Below are 23,839 nucleotides of genomic sequence, written 5' to 3'. Positions count from 1 at the left end.
TAAAATTTAATTGTCCCAGAATGCTGTAAGCGCTGACTACCCGCATATCGAGCGGTCATCGCGTGTGCATGATGGGAGTACATGTCCTAACAAAAAAGCTTTTCTCCTTTCTTGTAAACATTGCAACTGTTTGAAGCAGTAGCCAGAACTGGAACAGGGCTGAAAGCGCCTGATAATAAAATCTGCAAAGGAAACTAGCGAGTTCAGCAACCACCAGACACCCACGGAAGAGTCGCCGTGAACGAGATGGGTCTGGTAGAGTGCATTTGCTGATGCGCGGGGTTGAATTACGCTTGGGAAGGCGACGTAAATTGCTAAGGGGTTTTGCATCACGAAAATTTGTAAGGATACTGAGGGTACAGCCGAGGCTTTATCAGCATGCGGATACTGGTGGCAGTGACAGCTGACCGAACACTAGACTTGGAAAGGCGCTTGCGATTACCATGCTGCGCGTGACGCCATCCCGAGAAAATGGGTTACTAATTTGCTGCCGACGATGACTGGATCGATGTCTGCTACAATAAAGATTCAATGGAATGTGCCTTCCCGGCTAAGGTCGAGAGTGAGATACTGAAGAATGTAGGTGCCGATATATGATTGTCTATTTATTCGTCACATACAAGAAAGCATTGCTTTTGAAGAACTTACATGAGCCACGATCACATCAAGGTGTGATAAGGTAATAAGGGATAAGGGATAAGGTGATAAGGGATAATATAAGGGATGAGGATGTGATAAGGATATGATTAGGGATAAGGTATGATATGTCAAACATCTCCTTTCGCCTTCTCTAAGCATTTCCATTCAAAGCCTATCCTTTCTCTTTGTCCACACCTTGCGGTAGCCGGTTCCTGTTGCTTCAAAAAAGCGCCAGCCTATTAGAAAATAAATTTCTTAATCACCATGTAAAACTGTGTGCGGGCAACCTGAAGGTCCAAAAATATTATACCCATGCAGAGTAGTGACAAGAAAAACCATACCGAAATGCATTTGCATATTAACCGTACGAAATACCGAGGAGGCATACGTAAAATGTTCAAGTAAACCTTTCTCTTTCAACTCCAGACTGAAGTTGTGCCCACATTTTGGTGTTTTCTACTGTCCGTTTTTACACCGGCCAAATAGGTAACAGCGTTACAACATAGCAGGAAACTTTAGCAACGTATGCTGCAGAAAAAAGAGAAAGACATCCAATGGGTGGATGTTTTGCCCACTTGCGAACTAGGGTTCAATGCAACCTCACCCTTTGGAAATATGTGCTGAAACAAACGAACGTTGACGTGCTGCAAAATGGCCTCTCCTATCAGGCCACTCAGTCCATCTAAACTGACTGTGTATATAACGAAACAAAAACTAGGGATCCGTGCGTGATGCCATAGGCAAAAACAGAACAAATGCTCGTATATAACAAAAATAACCTACGAGTAAGAAAAAAATCGCCCGTTACAACTGTGGCACGTGTTTTTTCGCCGAAGCACTTATCAGTGGAAAATGATTTCCGACAACAAAGAGGTTAAACGACAGGCCCACTACGCGTCCAAGTTTATTGCAGACGTAATTCGGGTCATATCCCGGATATATAGTAGTTCTAGAAAGTTATGCGGTCACTGTACGCACAGCAACAGTGGAAACATGCCGTCTGTCGCAGTCGGGTTGGTGTTAGGTCTGTTCGCGTTTACCTCAACTCCCCGCATAGTCTGGGCAACTTCGGAGCATCAGGATGGGGTCACAGATGTGTATCAGGTATTCGGGATTCACGTATTTTCTTTTCCATGATATTGGACAGAATCTCGCTTATATCTGGGGTGAAAGAAATGTGATGTCGGACGAAAACAAATGCTGTCGCATAAATAGCTGTTATTTTTCGTGTAATTACCAATTTTGTTCTGGAACCCGTCACAGCAGAAATACTTACGGCGCATCTTAGCTCAGTCCTTTATTCCGAATTTCATGACGTTATTTCTATAGTTTGTTTTCAACGGTATTTCATAAGCTCCCTTACGGTAAAGATTAGTATCAACACGTGAACTCACGCCGCTGAGCCTTTATAGAAAGTGGCAGCATTATTCAAGAATAATATAGTACTCCCTCAAACGTGCAGTCATTTTTTTATCTGTTTTCATGCACTGGTACATGTGGGTAGTCCTCTTCCCATATTCATATTCACTGCCCGAATTAAAACAGGCCGCGAGACTAGCAGTGTAGCAGTTGTCTGTCTTCACAAAGCTTAAAAACCCCGTTTCAATCGTACGGACAACAGGCAACCACTGAAGAACCCAATATAGTACGTCTTCATAATTATAACTACAGTTCGTTTATTTCTATCCGCCAATTGCTGCGGCTGGGTTTTTGAGAAAGAAGATGTTCTTCTCGGTGTACTGGCACAAGCTTTATTTCCCGAGAGTCCGGTTTCAGATATAAATGGCAAATTGTTTCTTCAACGGTCTTCTCACCATGTGTCGCATTTGCAACCCGGACATAATCCCAGTGAGACTCAGTTGAATTTGTTTCACGTTTTATTTTCCCGTTTTATTTCATTCCACCAACGCTGACCTTACGTGTGGGTTGGCTGTGGAGTCTTACGTTAGGATATGTCCATCGCTGAGACGAAGTTTTCAATACACGCAATGCTTCGTATGGCCACCGACCACCCAAAACCACCCGTAGTTCTTGAGCACAAACCGCTGGCGTTGCTTAAAAACTTTTGACTTCTACCTTACTTACGTACTACATTGGTTGCGCTGGCCCTGTACAGCATGCAATCATTGCGATGCGTGAAGCAAAAAAAAATGGTGTGTCCTGTGTTTTTGTTATCAAAACAAACATAAAATGAGATTTGCAGGTTTGGCACGTTCACTGCTGATTCGGCCGCTCTAAACACCAATTTTACAGGGATTCCTTCCCGTCGCAAGAACATCAAACACTACGTGGGCACGTTGAACAGAAGACTATAACTACGATCGGAACCTGCGTCCTTTGGACAACAAAGTTTATTTTCTCTATATCTCTACCTCTGCCTTTAGCCCATTATCTGTTAAGGATCCCGAATATGTCTAACTAGTGTGACATCAATTTTAGATTTAATCAGCTACTTTGTGCGTGTCACAGAACTGCCTCGTTTACGTACCACCATTGCAGAGGGTGTCAGATGTAAATTTCTTGTCTACAATGTAGGCCTTACAATGCGAAACGTATACTCTCACCACCTAATTTTTTTTTCGTCCACAACTAAACCACGGAGATCTTACGGTGTCCCGCAACTATAGTGACTCTAGTCTTGACGTTGTGGGATTTGGCGAGCAGTGATCCAGTTCCACATTCCGGTAAAATGAACGTGCGTGTTAGGAACGCCACGCATAACTACAGCGATGAAGGCTATTATTAGGAAACGTAATTTCTAATTCCGTAAAGTTTGTTCTGAACGTTTTTCACATCTTTTCATCATCATAATCAGCCTACTCGGGTGCACTGCAGGACGAAGGCCTCTCCTATTAACCTCAGACCACTCCTGTCGTGCGCTACTCAAGTCCACAGTTTACCCCCAAGTTTCTCAATTTCATTCCTCCATCGGGTTAGTGGGCTTCATTTTTCTAAGCCCATTTTTTGATATCCACTCTGTTACCGAAATTTTCCACCAGTTGTCGGTTCGCCTCACTACATGGCCAGCCCAAGTCAATTTTTTTTATTAGAACAAAGATATCCCCAACTCTAGTTTGTTCTCAGATCGAGGTGACTCTATTCATATCCCTGAGTGTGATTCCGAACATTATTGGGTCAATGGCCCTCTGAGCCAACCTAGAATTGCCTTGTAGTTGTTTAGTAAGGGCCAAGTTTGAGCTCTGTATGTCATCACCGGCAGTATGAACTGGTAGTAATTTTTTTTTCAGTGACAGAGGTAGCTTAATATTTATTATTTTGGAGTCCTTGCCGAGTGCCTCCCAACCCACACATATTTTGCGCCGGATTTCTTTCCCGTGGTCGTAGTCAGCACTAACAATACGTCCGAGGTAGTTATATTGTTTTACTTCTTCTAGCGTTTCGTTTCGTAAGCTTAAGCGGACGTTTTTGGTATGCCTATTTCATATTCCTTTATATTTCTCCATATTTATTTTTAGCCCCCCGGGTGTGCTTTCGGATTGTAGTTCCTCAAGCATTATTTGCATGTGTCCTGCAGTCTCGCTCAGAAAGAATATTGCGACATGTTCAAATATTACGCGTTGGCTGTACACTGACGCGAGGCATCAGCGAACAAGCGAACCCAGCACCTTTACCATTTCTGTAACGATGTTTACAAGTGAGGACTGATTAAGGCTTATTTACAAGGCGAACTTTTGCCAAGAAACGATGCGCTGCTCGTACACTCAGCCGGAACGTCATCTTCCTACTCTTTCCCCACATAGTCCGCCTCGTCTTCTTCTTCCTTGCCTTTCACTTGTTCGCTGATGCCCGAAGTCAGTGTCCAGCCAAGGCGTAATATTCAAACAGGTTGCAATATGCCATCGGCAAAACCTCAAGAAGGCTCAAGTATTCCCTGTTTATGCTTAAGTCTATGTTTTCCCAGTCAAGCTTCATCAATACCCCCTCCAGACATGCTGTGACTGGTTTTGGCGAGGTGGTATCACCCTCTCTCACTCCCTTTCGGATTGGAAGTTTATCGGCTTGCTTAGAGAGGGTTATGCTGCCCGTCCATTACTTATGTATATCTTCTAGAATTATTATGCAGGTTTCCTTTATTCCCTGGTGTTTCATTTTTTCTCGCACGGCTGCGGTGAGTACGAAATCAACGGTTTCTCAGTATCAATTAACGCCGTGTAAAGGAGTTTAGAGTACTCTGCGGATTTTTCTATCACTTCACTGACAACACAGATGTGATCCATAGTGAAGTACACTTTCCTAAACTCAGCCTCCTCTCTGGGTTGTTGGGAATAAAGGCTGTCACTTATGCGGCGAACTGCAACTTTCGTAAACAGCTTGTAAACAACTGAGCGTAGCTGATGAGTCTGTAGTTATTAACGTATTTTGGATCTCCCTTCTTATGAATCATAATAGTGTTGGCGTTTTTCCAGGCTATATGCACTTTTTGAGTCTCCAAACATTCCCAAAATAGCACAGCAAGGTTTTCGAGTAGAATATCTCCTCCCTCCTTCAAACGATCCGCGGTTATTTCTTTGTCACCTGCAGCTTTTCATATTTTCATGCCTTTGGAAACCTTTTCAACTTTATCTTTAGTTACTAGTGGGACATTGCAAGTCAAGCTTGTAGTCTCAGTAATGTTTCCTGGTTTAATGTTGCTGGCGTACAGCCTGATGAAGAATGGATTGTTACCCGGTCGTTCGTCAGTGTTCACATTCTGTCATTGCCGCTGGTTACCTTTCTCTGAGCTGCTTTCAAGCTTAACTCTTTTTTCCAGCGTTTCCTAGATCGCTGCCATGTTTTAGGAACGAATATCATTTGCTTTACTTCTGTTAGTCTGTCTCGAAAGCTCAGCAAAATTAATCCGATGTGCCATACGTGATAATTTAATGTTGTTACGTTTGGAAATTAGTTCCCTGTGTTCTTAGCTTTCAATTTGTTCCCAACATGTTGTTTCTCACACAGTTGGTGCGTATTCACTAAATCCCGTTGTTAGGTTGTCATTTAGCCTGTCTACACTGACCTTGTTCTGCTCGTCTGGAAGCGAGAAGTGGTTCTGAAGATTTATTTTAAGCTCAGGCGATCTGGCCCTGCATGACTACATGCGGGGTTTTCTGAGCTTTTTCAGGTTTGGTTTTTTCCCCTTTCAGATTATTCCTTATCTTTCGTCGAAAAACCATGTGATCGCTGCTTCTAATCTTACTTAGCACATCTACGTATTGCACAGTACCTGGGTTGTAACTTAAGATGAAATCAATTTTGCTCTTTGTTGCACTGCACCTTCGTGACTTTTCACGTCCATTTCCTTTTCTTTCGCTAGTAAAAGAATGTGTTCCTGAACCTCAGGTCATTTCTCTCTGCAAATCTAACCAGAGTATCTCCTCGATTTTTGGTATTGTCTTCCCAGTGAACTTCCTCCTATTTGGTTCTTACCTTCCTTACCTTCTTACGTGAACTGCGTTGTTCATTTTTTTATTTCTGGTTCGACACGTCCTCGTAGAAGCTGTCTACTGCTTCGTCATCATAGCTGGTTGTTGGTGCATAAGCCTGTACTATTTTTAACATGTTTAACTTGTTTAGCTTTATAAAAACCGCTGCAGCTCTCTCACGAATGCTCAAAAACTCCTACGCTTTCTTTCTATTACACTGTGTATTAAAAATCCCCCTCCATGTTCGCTCTTCTCTTGAGGTCCACTACAGCACTGAATATGCCCGCTAGTGAGCTTTGTGAAGCCTTCTCCTGTCCTTGAAACTTCAGTTCACGCTACAATATTAGACTTATGTCCAAGAGCTCGTCTAGTAGCCCAGCTAAGCTTTCCTCGCTAGACAGAGTGCGTGCGTTGAATGTTTCCAGGGTATAGTTCCAATGTCGGCCTGTTTTGACCCAGAGTTTTTTATTACCCTCGGCTGTATCACTGTTTTGACCGCCACCGTAACAAGTGCTCTACTGCTGCTGGGGACTGAGGGCCGAGAGTTGAGTTGGTCGGTCATTGGAGCTGGCGGCCAACTACTACACCAGGGTGGACACATCCTGCTCCGGTGAGGGAGTGCTGTCTATATCCTTAAGAGCCTTCCTAGCATGGTCCAACCTTTCTGGTGTAGAGCTTTAAGTATCCGGGATGATGGTTACTTCCCCAGCAGGCAGCACTCCCTACCTTCATGGGGTGTGTACAGAGCGCAAGACAAAAAAGAGTGAGAGTGAACTTTGGTATGTACGCTTGCAGTGATATTGAGCCAGCGTTTGCCGGTTTAGCTTTTTATGCACGGTGTTCTGATGAAATAAGCTGAGACGCCGGATTACTGGTGAGATCCACTGACGTCTGGCCGTTGGAAAGGTAAGCCACTGCCATGCTCGAATATATAGCTACGGAAAACAAATGGGTTGTTCAAAGGTCAGCTGGTCAAAAAGGCCGCTGATGCTGTATTACAGTTCTTCCTCGCCTTTTTAATACTATTCTAAGCCGAAAAAATTGCAGTGGTTTAGCCCGGCTATGCCAGGATATACGTGACGTGAAGTAAGGTTCAGATGGTTATTCTTAGCTTTCCCGGTTGTCTAGGATTAGCTTGATTATTGTGCTTACTGCTGCTTCAATGACACCCACACGGCATGCGCATTATGTGACACATTTATATTTATGAAGCGGCTCCGTCGCGGAGCCACCAGTCGCCCCAGAGCTGCGCAGGTTCCACAGGCGCACGCCGGTTTTGCTGCGATGCACGAGCCATCCGTTCCACACCCGGCCACCCCTCGCATGATCATCAAGTAGAACGGGCCGCCACGTGCGGAACGGAGGTCGGTGAAGACACTGGGCGCGTGGGGGGTGTGAGAGACGCCGGGCAGCGAGAAACGTTCTGTGCGCCGTGTGATGTCACTGCTCCCCGCGCATGCACAGCACGGCTCTCAAGGAGCCCCGCGAGACTCTTCAACCTCGGCCAGTGTAGCTTACGCTACAAAACTGCTTACCGTGCTCTGCGGCAAAAACGGTGGCCTTTTGGCAGGGATGTGGAAAATTTAGGCAACCCTGTGCTGTTTAGAATCCGGGAACATTGGGACTATGACAGCTCTGTGGCGACTATTTCCGTATTTTCTACATACAAACGTATTACATATCTTGGTAGCCCTTGCTCGGCCGGTAAAGGCAAGTGGTTATAATTTTCTGTGCCCGCAGAGGTTCTACAGTTATTCAGATTTCGGCGACGCTACCTGTGTCCCTGGGCCGTCGTCATATTCCTAGCCCGGTATGTGTGCGGTTTTTCTGACGTAGCGCTGCACTTATTTATAGTTTTTTTCTTTTCGTAACAAAGTGTACGATGCAACAGAAGGTCATCTTTGGCTTTGCTAGCAATCTAGGAAATATTTTTCTTTTTTCCAAATTTAACCCCGCTGGCTGGGCTGGTTAGGCTTCTGGTTTCTGCGGGTTGTTGATATCGCGTTTCGACGGGCGTTGTTATTATGTGGCTTCTTGTTGTTTCTAAGTGCGTGTGCTATGCATCGGAATGGCTTTTTTAAACATATTTCGACGGTTTAAAGTCCCCGCCGGGTGAAATACTTCCTTATTCAGCGATTTTGCACAGGCGGCGTTGGCAAATAGGGCTACTGTGACTGTTTTGTTGCATTTCAGTTGTTGGCTGTACCATTACCAAAATGCACCTAGCGAGCTGATTTAACTTGTCATAGTATTGGAACAGTCTAACGCGAGTATGGCCATTAGGGGATACCTTGTAGCGGATGTTAGCTAGGTTTGTTTTACTTGCTTTGACACCAGGTGTGATTCAACGCGGAAACCCCAGGCCCGAAGAAAAGGTTTATATCTTTAAAACTACAGGTGCTAAGAGGTTCATATTTGGTACGAACGTGCTCTAGAGCTTTATGAAACAGGAATGCCAAAAAAAGTTAGAACTTACGTTGCAGATTTCCTGTCGAAAATGGAAAAATTCTCGCAGCTCCTTCTAAACATGTTCGCGATCACGAAAAACGGAAAAATTAACATGTTTTCTTTTTGAATATTTGTATCTGCCTTTGGTAGTGTTTCCGAATTATAGTGAAGCAATGGATGGCTTTTTCTGCCTGTGGACGGACGTGCATTCCTCTACGTTGTAAATGAAGCTGGGGCCACGTGTGAACCAGCTGATCTGCATAGCTTTCAACCACATCTCCAACGATACACATTGGGTGGAACACAGTTTTTTCTTCTTATTTTGAATATTCTGAAATAGTACCAGAGCGGTGGGTGTAAAAAATGAGCTATAGAAGCGACGATAGCTCGCTAACCGGGTGCCCACAAACGGGTAGATACTGAAGCTTCAGCGACAGAGCTTAAGGTTCCCTTAGCGACCGAAGGAGTACTCCCAATCTGGTTCAAGCAGACGAGTAAGTAATTAAATGCACATATTGAATGACCTCGCAATACCAGACGTCGTTCCTACTTGTGAGAAAACCGTTTTCGTCTCCGAGCTTCTTCCCGCATATCCAATCTTTTACTGCCCCAGGTGTTTTTAAATCCACAGCCGGTGCTTGGTTCGGTCCGCGTTTTCTGCAAGCAACTGAAATGTCCGGTGCTATATTTACGATTTTGGGGTACCAAACGAAGCAAAACGGAAGTTTTGACTGTTGACGAATGTGGGCAGGAGAGTTTTGTGGTAAAAAAGCAGCGCGTGTGGCTCAATCAGAACCCCATCTGCCGAGAAAGATCCCGAATTTATTTTGGGTTTATGTTCTTTGCGTATTTCATATATGCCAACGTTTGGGTTGAGCATGTTTTATGGACGCAGGCCATGCGAATGAATAGGATTATGTCCTGCACGCATGTGTAGCGCGAAGTTATGGCGGTGAGTAGAATAATACACACTCCCAAGTACGATATGGGGTTTCGGGAAAAAGCTGGTTCAACACTGGCTCATCAAACGCTCCTTCACTATTACAACTGTTTGTACTATATTGCTGCCCTCCGCAGCAATGTGTTTGCAAAGACTCACTACTTTTCACAAATGCTGCTACATCATCGCGCGGCTCTCACCTGAGTAAGAACGATATCGCCGTAAAGAACTTTGTAACTAGCACTGACGTTATGAGCAGTTATGTACAATGCGAAGGTAACCACCTTCCATGTTCTCTTAAGATAAAGACTTACATCAGACCCCGCTTCCCATTTTAAATCTCTTTAAGCCAGCACAAACGCAGCGCCCCAGAGGAAGGTGTCATAAGACTCCTTGGTCCGCTTTAAACGGTAGCATGGCATACAAGCCCATTTCGGAAACGGACAAACTAGGAACGATATGCCAGGAAATACTAACGCGGCATTAAACTGATTTTGCGCATTAAACTTATTTTAAACACTGTGTTTTAAATTTTAATCAATGTAAATCTCTGTTTAAAACCTGTTAAAATCTCTATGTGTGCACGAGTGTCCATTTCGGCGTTCAGTCGTATTTGCTTTGCAATACATAATTTTTACCTTTGCTGCAACGGGCATTCATTTTAAAAATGCGTAACACTTGTTTATGTTTTTTTGCTTTAATATGTACTTAGTTGTTTGTATTGGGTTGCACTTCGCTTGTAGCCTGTCTCCCTCTCTTTTCGTGCTACCCTTGAAATGGGGTATTCAGGGGCATTTGGAAAGCAAAATACCAAAATAAGAATAATGCCTACGTTTTTAAAAAAGAGTGGCTAGCGGATCGTTCACTCAATGTTCAAAAAGGAATCACATGATACCAACACAGGCTAAGAAACACTGCTTAAGGAGCCGTATTTTCGCATTCTAGGTTTTACTCTTTCTAATTCAACCAACACACATATCAAAACTTCCCTGTGAAAACAGCATCCTTCCGCAGCTTTCAGCGATACTTATACATCTGTACAAGCGAACAGAAAAAATTAACGTATTTTTTCCACCTAATATTCAAATGGGTCACAGCGAACGTAAAGAAAGCGAAATATTTGGCCGTTTTGCACGGTATAACCATCATGGTAAAATTCGAGTTCTCACGGCCGATCTGCGAATATAGCTCGAGTGAAATTGAGTTTAAAGAAGTTTTCTTTTTCCACATTCGCCGTAAGAAACTCTGAAACGAGAACTCGCAAATTCCACAATAGATTTCAAATTTTAAATTAAGTGCACAGCACTGTAGGGCCGCGCCTTGTCGTCGTAGCTCGCTCGCTGGACCTAAGTAGAGCAACAGTGCGTCCCGTGGTACCACTGTCGTTCGCGGTGCACCCCACAGGCTTCGAAAGCCAAGCGTTTCATATACTCATAAGCGTTCAGAACTCGTGAACCGCTGGCGCTTGTCCTACATCTCCCAGGTGTTTAGTGCAAAGAAAACTATAGGTACATTTGAGGTGAAACATGCGTAGTTAACGGGCAGCACCCGTGTTCCTTTAGGTAAGAACGCCCGCTTGGTTAGTTTTTACGATAGTAAGCAAAAAAAAGTTGCAGTGCAACACCGGCACGTGCAGAAGGAAAAGGGCAAAGAGAAAAGAACTCCCGCTGGCGCAGTTTCAGGCAGGAGGCGCGTTGGCACTGTGAAGGGGGAAAATTTGAATGCGTTGGATGGTAGCAGTGAGCGGATAACGGCGCTACAGCCCATTAGGGCGAATCACTGCTCTGCACTTACGACACCATTCACATTGAGTGGAACGGCTTCAGTTTTTTTATTAACATCTATCGCATTAATACCGGCGCATGGTTCTTGATAGCCATACGCATTGCATTTTCAAAGTGCCAGGACCTACTCCCTATTTATGGTTGTTCATACAACCACACTGAAGTCAGTTTTGTGAGAATTTAATTTGCCACTGCATTACACAGTGCACCAATATAATTGATATATGGATCTTTAAATTATGCCCGGAGCCTTAATTTACCTGTAAAAGTTCACCCCTAGTTCTTCCGAACTATTCTAGGGATATCGACTGCATAAACTGTTGGGCGAGTTGGTAGTTCATTTGAAAATAGCTTCAGAGCGAAAGCAAACAAAGACATAAGCAAAAAGACAGGCCGAGTGTTTACTTCTAACAGAATGTATTATGAGGAAACTTGCACCTTTTATACACACTCATCATGTTAACCAAAAAAAAGAAGACGAAAGCAATACAGACCGGAAAAAAAAACACACCACCGCACTTGGAACAATCTATTATTATACCAGGTTACGTTGCATCCGATGTACTCTACGGCTAATAGCGCTCGTCCCGTTTTTTTTCGCGTGTATTTGTTCCTTTTCGCGCTGTGGCTATTTGAAGATGCCCACTGGTTTGCGATGTGTCTTTATCCCGTCGTACCCCTCGAAACGTCCCTTACACCTACTGCACATGAATTGTTTCAATTTTCTTAGTTCACACAAAACCTCTGCGCGCCCAAATTCTCACGAATGCTGGAAAATTATACGTGTATACTTACTATCGCGTCTGTTAACCGACGACGGCCGATTTGCGAGAAAGAGTAATATCAAAGCAACTTGATCTGACACACCATCCTAATTAAAATGCTTTCTAATCAGGCGTAAAAACTCAGCGACTGGCCAAAACATGTCATACTTAAAGGGACACTAAAGTGATTTGTAAACATTGCGCGATTACTAGCTCAAATTGTAGTGTGGAGTCGCTAGGCCATGACTCTACCACTTTTTCTGCGTTTACACGAATTTATTCAGTAGAAAACCGAACTCGAAAATGCTATCGTCCTCTCTGCACCCTCCTTGCCGATGTTCTATAAAGTTTCCTGTGGCGTAAAAACGAGATAGCTTGGCTTCACTGCGCTACTGCACGGGTCGCCAACCCACCGACAGAATCAGTCGGCCCAGTTGTCTAGCCGCCAGCGGGCCGCGCCAATATGCTAGTTCAGTTGAAAGTGAGCCACGACACCTTTGCATTGATGGGAAGCGCAAACTCTGGGAGATGAGAAGAGAACGAAAACATAGACGGCACGAAGCGCTGCTACAAATTGAATATTTATTTGGAAACAACATCGGTTATATACACAAATATGTTAGTCACTGTCAAAGAAGGATAGTATCAGGGATACTTAAAAGGTAGTCTTAAAATATACATTGTCACTTGAAGCACTCGACCATTTGCCACTATTAGTCACGAGCCGATAGATTGTGCAGTTCCTTTATTGTCAATGGTACACAAGGAACATGGGAACAGGTTAAGCGTCAGGCACAACTGGAGGAAGGAAAACAGACAGGAAAGAGGTGCTCTAACAACAGAGCTTTATTCACTCCGAAAGCGATTATAAAGGCACGAATAACACCATGTAATACTGGTTGCACCACGTGTGAAAGCGATTACAGCTGCAGAACTCGCCTTACTAATCGTACAGATAATCCACCTCGCTCGAAGCAAGGTCAACTGAAGACTTGATGACACATCGGTGCCCCATATTTTTTTGACGTCAAAGAACTGTACTACTCCCTGCCCCAGGAATTACTTATGGAAGTGGTTAGCAAGGGGATCGGCAAGTACGGGTCTGTCCGCTTTCAGAATGACTGCCGTGTGAGCGTGGACGGCTTCCTTGAACACCTCGGGTCTTATCTCTAGTCTTCAATTATGGAGTTTCAGGAGCCTACTACCAGCAGAAGGAAGGAGTCTGCATTGGCTCTTGCCAAGCCCCTGCGCTAAGTGACATGTTGAAGGCTCGTTTTGACCGGCGGTTGGAACACGAACTTGGTGACCTTGGTGCTGTGCGCCTTTTCCGGTTCGTGGACAACTACCTTGTTCTTTTCAATTCATCAGGCGGCACGTCAGACGAAGACTCTTCTAGACGGGTTCTAGCAGTTTTTGACTGCCACCCACTTACCATGGAGCTGCCACTTGAGTATCGCCTGATGTCCCTCGGCCTTGTGCTGACGTTCTTGGAGGACCACGTTTGCTGGGTGTACTGTCCCCGCTCCAAGAAAGCCTTGCTTCAATTCGCTTCTGGTCACTCTAAGTTGGTCAAGCGGGGCATAGCGGTCGCTGCCCTAAGGAACGCCCTTGTAAGGTCCTGCCAGCATCAGATACAGGAGAGTTTTGTCTCGCAGGTCGGGAGACTGTTCCAGCCGGGCTTCCCTGCATCGATGCTATGCGGCTTTGCGGGAACGCTTTTAAATGAGCAGCACAAAGACACCAGGCGGTCGGAAAGCGGACAGAATCAAAGGCAGAAGATTGCCGTCATCCCTTACCTACATGGCCTATCGAATCGCGTAAAGAAAATTGCGGAGAGTGCCGGTGTGCGCGTGGTCTTCAGCGCTCCCAACAAACTCGGAACTATGTGCCGCATAGTTAACCACTGTGGTCCTAGGCCTTCTGTCTGCAGCAAGAAACATGCCACTACGTTAGTGGAGGGTACAAAAAACGTAGTGTATCAGGTTCCCTTGAAGTGCGGCCGTGTATGCGTACGACAAACGGGGCGGTGCCTCACTGACCGGTTGCGCGAGCATGCGGCGACGCTGAAAACGGGAACAGGAAGCAAGCTGGCCCTTCACTGTAAGACGGAATGCAAGCCAAGGGGTCTTACCAGAGTTCGATATGAACCCAGTGCTGCATTCATACCGTAAAAAAGAAGAACGGGAAGTGTTCGAGGCCTACGTCATAAAAACAGATGGGGGACCCATGTGTGAGCAAGCCTTCAGTTGACCTTCTTTCGGGCGAGGTGAAGTATGTAAACGATTAATAAGGCGAGTGATGCAGCGGTAATCGGTTTCACACGTGATACAGCTAGTATTACATCGTGTTTTTTGGGCCTTTATAAACGCTTTTGGAGCGGATACAACTCAGGTCTTCGTGCACCCTTTCCTGTCTGTTTTCGTTCCTCCATTTGTGCCTGGCGCTTAAGCTGTTCCCATGATGAAGTAACAACTAGCTCGCATCGACACTGTAATACAGAAGGAACACTGATACACTGGTAACCCAATCTATGACTTTCCGCGGCTTCTAAAATTTCTCGGGTGGTCTGATATTTGTGTAGGCCTATAACCGTGCATTGTTCAAGACGAGGCCTGCAGCAGCACCTGAGGCAATGTAAGCCCAAATGGCCACTAGCAGCCTTTGATAGCTGTAAGTTTCTTAGTGTTCGTTACAATGTATATTTTCTAAGGCTACGTTTGAAGGCTCCCCAATACTTCCCTTCTTTTACAGTGACCAATATTCTGGTGTATATAAGCGGGGTTGTTTCAAAATAAAAATTCAGTTGATAGTAGCGCTTCGTGCCGTCTATATTTTTGTTCTCTTCTCTTGACCCCAGTTAGTTTGCGCTTCCCACTAATGCAACGTATTACAAACTCGCCCAAGCTTCCGCTCTCACAAGTTTGTCCCTGCAAAATGTGCATTTAATTTGCTAGTTTGAAGGCTGTATCAAGGTCTAAGTCCACGTCGCTCCACACAAGCGCACGTGGGAGGCTTCGCTGACTGGTACGCTAGTAGAAAACTCTAAGGCCAAATGAAGGCGTGAGAAGGGTCAGCGAAGTTGATATAGGTACTAAGGAAATAAAATCACCCGAAAAATGTATCGTACAGCGTAAATCCAGGGTGCGCGAAGCACTTTTTTTGTTGGGTGAACTAGCACAGCGGACGGCAACCCGACCACACATCTGAGAATGCTTTTTAGCCTAACAAATGGAGCCGCTAGAGATTAGATATTTCTAGTAATTTGAGGGACGCTTACTTCAATTCAAGAAATACCCATGAAAGCTGCTGGGAATGCTAAACAAATAAAAATGTAGACAGGCTACAGAATATAGACTTTATATTCCACCCCTGACAGCGCTGGCTTATGGGCGAGTGTTGTGGAGCAGTAGGTATATTGCATTGTAATTCGCAAGTTGGAATTCCAGATAGCGGATATTTTCCTTGCTTTATTTGTTTTTGGGCAATGTTTTGTATACTAGATTCCCCATTTTTGCTCTTTAATGCTCATTGCTCCATGCGCGAGTTCGCAGAATGCGTGCAGACTGACACTGACGCGCTGGTGAGTTCTCGTCGGCGTGATGTTGCCATAAGTACGAGTGCTTGCGGGCACAGCCCCGAATAAGCCGACCTTCGCCTGGTGCGAAAACGCCTTTTACGATAAAGGGCAGGCTCCAAAGGTGCGGAAAAGATCATCCCATTGGAGCATCTCCGGTGACGCGGAGGGCGTTCAACCACAGCACACGCCTCGGCAAGTGATTATTACGATTTAATGCCGTCGTGGTAGGCTCATCCGACGTATTTTACAGCCGGAAACAGGGCAACAGCGTGGTATGCCGACTACTAAGAGATCGAGAATGCCCAGCCAATAATACTGTCGGATGCCAAGCATGGGGTTTCACAGAACCGAAGCGAAAACTGAATTCTTCTCTTGGACATCTTCCAATCACACTAGCACCTCGTATGGACGTCGCCGCTTTGCTTGGTGCGGCCGCCGCAGACCAGGCATAGTAGTTTTCTTTTGTTCGGCCTTTGTAAAATAAATACCACCATATTGACCGGATAAACAATCAACAGTGTGTTTATTCGAGCCCGTCTGCGCAGTGCAAGCAAAAACAGGAGCTTGAGAAATTCACTTCAGTGTCCCTCTAAGTCTGACAAGGTACAAGAAGAATTGTAACAATTTCTTCAGTTTTCAACGTTACTGTCACTACAATGGAAAAAGAGGTAGTAATATTGTTTTCACTAAGGAACATTCACCTTGGTAACAATGAGCTACTTTGTCCCCCGTTTTATAAAAACAAAGACTGTAACCGCAGCCAACTCGCTACTTTTCTCTTGCAGATATTTGAGAAGATGCCAGAAATTTACGTGATGTACGACATGGACGATGATGGCGATCTTGACTGCTCAAAAATTGTCCGAACAGAGATCAACGAAGCTGAACAAAGCGCCGTCTACATCTGGCAACTAACCGTGCCGGAGGGCCAGCCGTAAGACTTGTATGCTATGTCGAGAAACACTCATAATAACGTTCTAACTCTCTAGCGAAGCTCCGTAATAGCACTTGAGCACGCAGTCGTTTACTTATAATATGTGAAGGGCACGAAACAGGGACACAAGGCTACATGAAAACACCGTCGGCTTCAACGGTAATCTCCCGGTTATAATCGCGCTCTTCTGAGTAGCAAAGTTGGAGTCGCAACAAGCTCACCGCAGTTATTGCAATACAACGCTAGTTCGGCGTGCCCGGTGGCGTACGTAAATACGACTATGATGTGAAAGAATTTTTAAAGCGAATATTTACTGTCCTCACTGATGGCGTTGTACGCCAATACGCCCTTCAGGAAAAACGTTCTTTGACGATGATGATGGATGATCGTGGGTGAAGTGAAAGAAAAAAACGCTTCATGTGGCCGTAATCAAACCTGTGTCCCTCGCGTTGTGACGCTGGCGTCTATTCGAATGCTCCATTTCGACATAGTCGAAGCGAACGCCATGCAGAAGGTACAGATTCGCGCCGTACACCCCAACCCGGCACGTGAGGCCTACGGAGACCACAACCGAGAGTTGCTGAGGGTATCATAGAAAAGTGGTGCGTACCTCCAGAGTAGATATACTCGCCGTTTGGGATTGGCCAACCGAAGAATCCATCACGCAAAACCTCTGTGTTTAACCATCATCGTCTTTGTACGGAGGGGTGCATGACTTTTAATCTAGTTGTTGTAATGAAAACAAAACTGCTCTCATATACCTTTGTTCTTATTTGAGATGTGTACCCATTGTGATAGAAAAACGCAAGAGGAATTTATATACTCAAGAGGAAAATTCCCGCCATATCCACGGAATGAATGATGATAAGTGGGGCGAAGCTAGAGAGGGGGAGATCATCGGTAACCGTAACTCTCCCGTGAAAGTTCGCCCATTACGTCATTAGGGAAAACGTAAGACTGTGTGCATACATTGTACAAATCAACTTTTATTTTCGGAGTCAATGCTCCCAGGCCCAGAACTGGTGAAAGACCCCGCGCCATCGAGGACTACCCCGCACCTCCACCACAATTTGTCACGTAGAATGGGACGCAACGGTAAAGAAAGAAATTTTATTTAGGGCGAACTTGTGCCCGAACAAGACGAGAGGAAACGAGCAAAGGTCCTTGCGTCTCGTTCGATCTCCGAGAACGACTGCCTCCGTTCGTGGCGTGATCTCTTGCGTGATCTCCCCCTCGCAGTGCACGTGCGCTCGCGCCTCCGTAGGCGAACACAGACAAGCTCGCGCTCCCGGTGCCGAGTTTGCGCTGCCGGTTGCAGCCGGTTCTTGCGCGTGCAACGCGGCCGACTTTGCGACATCTCCGAAAGCATGCGGCGGTCACGTACCACGAGACACAAGGGATGGACAGACCCATGACTTAAGGAGCCTCGCCCCTAAAACATCCCTTACATAAAACGACACTGAAAGACGTCACAAACGCTCGTGTCGTCCAATTCTTCTACCCAGAGTGTTTTCGTGCGATTTTTTACGGCAACCTCCTAACAACTCGCTAAATGGGCTGTTCTTCCCAAGGAGGTTGTATGTGCACTTTTATACAACGTTCTTGGTTTTTGCCAATTCGCAAACCTTTTTCTCTCAGTTGTACTTTTCTTTCGTTCCAATGGTCCACATAGCTTTAATTCTACCTCTCACCCTCATTTCCAACCGTTAAGTCTATGACTTTCTAAGTCATAGACTATGACTTCGTCCTCGTTGTCTTCTATTGCGCTTACTTTCTTCTATTCGTTGTTTTTTTCTATCTTCTCACTACCGCAAACATCTGCCCCATATACCGTTTTGCGCTCTCTTCTCGTCCCTCAACACTAGCCTGCATTTTACTTTGAAAGATATAACTTCAAAGTTAAATTTGGAAGTTAAATTTAACTTCAAAGTCATTTTGTCTTTTTTATGCCGCGCTTTAGAAGGAGCCATAAACACCAAACTCAAGCGTGATGCACTAAAAAACTACTTTGTCCAGTTTATGGTGAGACCAATTTTATCTCAAGCTTCCAACAAGTTATCAAAATTTTACGCACACTAGACTAAACGGGTAGTGGGGACTTCACGGCGACATACAGGTGATTTCACTGTGACGTTACAAAACTTTGTTTGTAGTATTGGCAGGCGCCGACGTAAGGTACTGCCAAAAACACAGCTGGGACGTTGTTGTAGTTCTTCTAGTTCTGTTTGATCGTATCACCTGTATGGTAACGTGTAGTTAACACACCGATAACTAGTCGTAATTTGTCAGTAATGTCCATATTACGTCGCCGTAGTGCGAAATTGGAATGGTATAATTATTGCTAGCTCTTTTCGGCCGTAAAAAGACGTCTTTCGTTGCTTAGATGAAGCAAAGCAAGTTACTACCGGTCCGTTTGTTCAAACTGAACATATTGTATTTTGCTTTCATAGCCCATTTCAATACTACCAAGTTTGTAGGGATTAGACAAAGCGACTACTTCACTGAAACATTTTTTTTGTTTCTTAATTTTTTCACATCCCGCGTTCCCTCATCCTCATGCTCTGCTCGTCCCCACTCCTACCGACAAACTTTTTTTTTGCTCCGTCCTCCACTTTTGCACTTCCTCCCATTTTTAATTCCCTCCACCACATCTCTATCTTCCTTTCAGCCGCTATCTCTTGTAGTTTAACCGTGATAATTGCCCGCCCCCTTGTTTTCCTCTAATTTTCCAACTCCATGCGCATTCCACCTGCAATAAACCATTATGTTCTGTTCTCGTTCATTTCAACGCTCAAATACTGTCACTTTCGTTATCTCACTCGCATCCTTTAGTTTCAACCCTGTGCACTCTTTTCTCCCTCACCAGACATTCCAGTGGGTCTGTGCCCCGCCAGTGAGGGAGCATATCAGTAACATTCCAAGCTGGTTCAGGTGACAAACGGACGGACCGAAAAGTTCGCCTCCAGTTAGCTCGAAAAATTATTGCCTACAGAAATATTGCTCATTGCCGCAAACGCCTGATTTCACAACTTCAAACCTTTTCAATGGCGTTATTTTATTTCTTATTTTACTGCCTGGCGGCTCAGGTATCCGGCTCGTATCCCTTCCCGTTTCTTCCCATCACCACCTGAATCGACTGGCTTGCCTCAGAAGGGAAAGAAGAACAGACCAGACTGGTCGCCCATGCGGTCGAAATGCTCGGCCTGTAGTGTTTGTTGTTACATAGTAAAAAAGTACTGACAATACTACTACTACTACGACTACCACTACTACTACTACTACTACTTTCATTCACGACTGTCAGGTCAGTCAGGTGCAAACATCCTGTCATTTCTAAATTACGCCTAACAACTAGCCCCTAAACAAGTTATGTAAATTAAGTTGAAAAAGGAGACACCCCAGTCTCTTTTATAAAATTGCGTAAGACCACACTCCCGAGTCAATTTATGGCGCGAGAAACCGTGTGCTCAGGTTCTGAATTGAAGAACGTGCCGTATAAATGCTTTTTGCGACTTCATTCGCCAACCAAAAACTGAAAAGAAAATTGACCGTCCCTTTTTGGAATGTTGAGTAAGTTTAGGCGCACAAAACGTTACGGCGTTTGTTTACATTTTAGATGAATCAGCCGCAGCTATCAGAAAACGCACACACACACTCATACATTGAGAAATACGCAGCTATCCCTAGCGGCGTATTTCACAATGTATGTGTGTGTGTGTGCATTCTCTACGCGAAACACATTTATTCTGCAAGCTTTCTTTCGCGATTGCTTTATCAGCATCACGTACCACGTATGTCAGCTTTCAATGCCTGATAGACACAGAGAGACATTTCTTGTGTATACGAGGCGCTTTCCTCGCAAAGAAGAGTAAAAAGATTTTGTTGTGCCCAGCACATCCTGAACCCCGCCGCGGTTGGCGTTGAAATTCTGATTTATTTTATTTCAACGGATTTGATTGTCTGACGTTAAGGTTCTGCTTCAACCATTGCATGTTTGCAAATGTTGTAGCGATATTGAAGTAAGAATGCTGGATAATATAATAACACCACTACTATTTATGTGTTGTAAACTAAATTTTGATCGCGTGACATAATTCCCCGGCCATGTTTACACTGCGGGACAAATGCAAACACGTGCTTCAGGCCAGTATACCAACACGATGAAACGCAGTGAAGAAACCATGCTAACCTTGACTGTAGTAGGCTTTCCTTGTTTGCCAAAAGAAACTCACTGAGGTAGATATAGGCGCCATGAATTTACTGTGATTTATTAACGTGGCGACCAATGAATATTGATGTGTTATCTCTGTAGACCAAAGAAGGTGTCGAAAATCCAGATGGGGGCCTTGAAGCAGCAATGCTGAGCTTCCCAAACTCAGAATGAACAGACAATGTTGATAACTGATTTTTTCTCAATTATAGGAGTGTGCGCTTCAATGCCAAAGCAAGACCGGGAAGTGACGAGGCTGATTTGACTCTGGGTGAAGGTAAATTTCATTATTACGTTCGATAAGTGCACATTGTTTTATTGTAAGTTATAACGGGCGGATCTAACTAGATGGTGCTCTGTATTCAAAGAAGGGGAAGTGCTCAGGACGAAGAAAAGACGTGGCAGACTCTCTTTGTTTGTAATGTCCTTCTTCAAATTTTTACTTACTTTTAGCAAGTTTAAATCTATGTTCCCGTACAATCTAACCAAACCCATTTTTCAGCTCCGCCATATTGCACTCTAATTGCCAATCTATGCCGCCAACAATTCATATGCCGCGGATGGCAGAAATGCGCATGTCATTTGGCTGAAGCGCCCATGCGCTAAGTACATAGGGTCAACCAGCAAACCTGTGACGTGCATCCGCTGTTATGCGCATTAGGCTTGGCACACCCATTTGAAGTAACTTAAGGGCAGTGTTGACCATTGCCACGTTTCCCCTGCTCCACCTGCACCACCCGCCGTTATCGCTAGAAGTGTGCTTCACGCGGTGTGTTGCTGCGCTCGCATTACTGCTATAAATGCTGCTATAAACCTTAGCAATCTCTCCTCCTTTACTTCTGACTAATCACCAAGGTGTTGGTGCTCCACGCATGAGCATTTTATTACGGCGGCAGACTTGATGCGTACACCAAATCGATTTCGCCTAGCAATAGAAAGCTTCGCTTTGGAAATCGTTTCTGCGCTGTGGCCCTACTCAATGCAAGCGTGATGTTCTGCAATGCCCAGTGCCATAGCTCAGATCACATTTTTGAGTCAAATGGTGTGATCGCTTCAGCAATTCGAGGACTTTGCTTTGTTGGTAGCAGGGATTGGTCACTCAAGCACCCAGCCCCACTCCCAGCCTCACTACTGAGGCTGCGTGCCTCATCCAGCTGGCGCAAACATCTTCACGCACCTCCCATCACATTCTTCACCTCATCTATCAGTTCCCTGGCCACACATTCTGTCCTCCCTGATCCTCATACCCATCCATCCCCCCTTATTTCTAGTGGGAATGGATCCCATAATCGCTTGACAAATCTCTCGCCCCTCTTAATTCCCTAGAGCCCAGGCTGCCTCCCCAGGCGAACGTGAACATTTACTGTCCAAGGAGGTCTCGGGGAGCACGTGTACCATATCCGCACGCAAATTCAATGCTACTTTGACCCGATGAACTGTAGAGCGCAGTTAGGGCCGTGGACCCAGGTCTATTGGACCCTAAAGTTTGCTGTTTGTCTCGAGTGCCTTGTTGTGAAGCGGAACCACGGGTATGGCTTTGAGTGTCAGACAGAAAATGTTCGCGACCTTGGTCCGATCTTATCGGTAAACGGTCTGCCGATTAAGCAATGAATGACGACGGGTGTTCTATTCAAAATAAGACTTCCTTTTGTGGCGTTTATCCACCGAGAACGTTGGGAAAAAGTACTGTGTCCTTGGGACGGCAACTATCTTAAGCTAATGATTCTTTGGATCTTTATTACTCTAGGGCATATAACCGCATGGCAGTTTTCCCACGCCACCGTGTCTCGGATACAGCAACAATACAAAAAATGTAGTCATGATTGGTTGTCTTTTCTTTAAATTTTGAAAACAAGCAGCACAACGAAAGGACGAAAAAACTGATAGGAACCTGTGCTATAAATGAGCGCCCTGTGTCATCTCGCCGCCTTCGCGTCTTCGTAACCTTTTTATTGAACTTTAGTGATGTACCAAGAAGCTTGGGTTAGCACACTTTCTGTTCTTCATGGTTACCAGGAGTCAGTTCTTTTTTTCTTGTTAAGTAACCTGAAACATTCCCTGTGGTGTACGTTTTCCGCATTGGTTTCTTTCGGTGATGTTGGAAGAATTTCTGTTCTTCTGTAGTGGTTCGGACAGTAGTCTCATTTATGACTTTAAGGCTTATTTGCATCTTTGCTAAGAAGAGGCGACCGATGCCCATATTTCGAGACCATTCAACACCTCTTAAAGCCATTAAAACAATGATTGCGTCCTAAATAGTTGGGAATGTCAAACGAAATAGAATTCCGAACCACAATTAAAATGCACTTCTCCGTCAGATGTTTGGCAATCAAAAATATTTTGCAGAAGCAAGTGACACAAAGACCAATACACCATGAGAAATTGTGATGAACGCTGCATCTCAATTCTTACAGAGCATGAATCCCCGGGCACTGCTACATACCTGTACTCGGACTACAATACTTGCGTCATTGCAGCCCTTCCTCTTCTAGGCCGGCCTGGTAAGACGAGCGAACATCGAGCGCTCCTTTGATCCAAATGTTCAAGAGACAGTGCCTGCTTTATATAGGTTTTTATTAGTTAAATGTTTTTTTACCTTGTTTGGAAGTGCTGGCTCACACGTAGCAACAAAACGCAAATAAAATGTCCAATAAAGCGTTTAGCGCGTGCAGATTACGGTAAAAAAATGGCGATTTCATACTACGTAAGTTCCCACTGCAGCCTTAAGCCCCCGGGAAGATTAACCATTCCTGTTCAGAGGACACTACTGTTGTGAACTTCTGTTTAGTCTGTAAGCAGCTAGCTTGCTTGCGAGGGCAACAGAAGCGCTGCAAAAGGATTTACCTTTGTGTTGTTCATGACTTATCACAATTAAAACACCTGGTACTTTTTGTATGCCTTATAAACATTACAAAATCTTAATTTCGCCTATATTTTGTGCAGAATGCGTCATGGGATCGGCCAACGGCATCAAAACCAATGTCTCGCAAACCTGCATCGATGCGTTTGAAGAAAACTGTCATACAAAGGTTCGCGGTTTCGACAAAGAAACTTGCATTTAGTTGGTAAAACACATGAAACTCGAGCGCTTCCATGAACACAGCTGACCTCTACATATCC

General features: G+C 44.8%; 1 protein-coding gene across 1 annotated transcript; it reads left to right on the top strand.

Moving 5' to 3' along the window:
- Positions 1-1,620: 1,620 nt before the first annotated feature.
- On the top strand, positions 1,621-23,839 carry LOC144167335 (uncharacterized). The gene is made up of 5 exons (XM_077696629.1): positions 1,621-1,743; positions 16,361-16,509; positions 20,932-20,996; positions 23,134-23,220; positions 23,663-23,839. The coding sequence occupies exons 1-5, from the start codon at positions 1,633-1,635 to the stop codon at positions 23,779-23,781; spliced, it is 531 nt and encodes a 176-aa protein (XP_077552755.1). The 5' UTR covers positions 1,621-1,632; the 3' UTR covers positions 23,782-23,839.

Source organism: Haemaphysalis longicornis, unplaced genomic scaffold (genome assembly GCF_048455015.1).
Source record: "Haemaphysalis longicornis isolate Haplotype H1 unplaced genomic scaffold, Haemaphysalis longicornis Haplotype H1 scaffold_2, whole genome shotgun sequence".
Classification (NCBI taxonomy): domain Eukaryota; kingdom Metazoa; phylum Arthropoda; class Arachnida; order Ixodida; family Ixodidae; genus Haemaphysalis; species Haemaphysalis longicornis.
The sequence above is the reverse complement of the archived record's forward strand: the minus strand, read 5'-3'. Positions and strand labels throughout refer to the sequence as shown.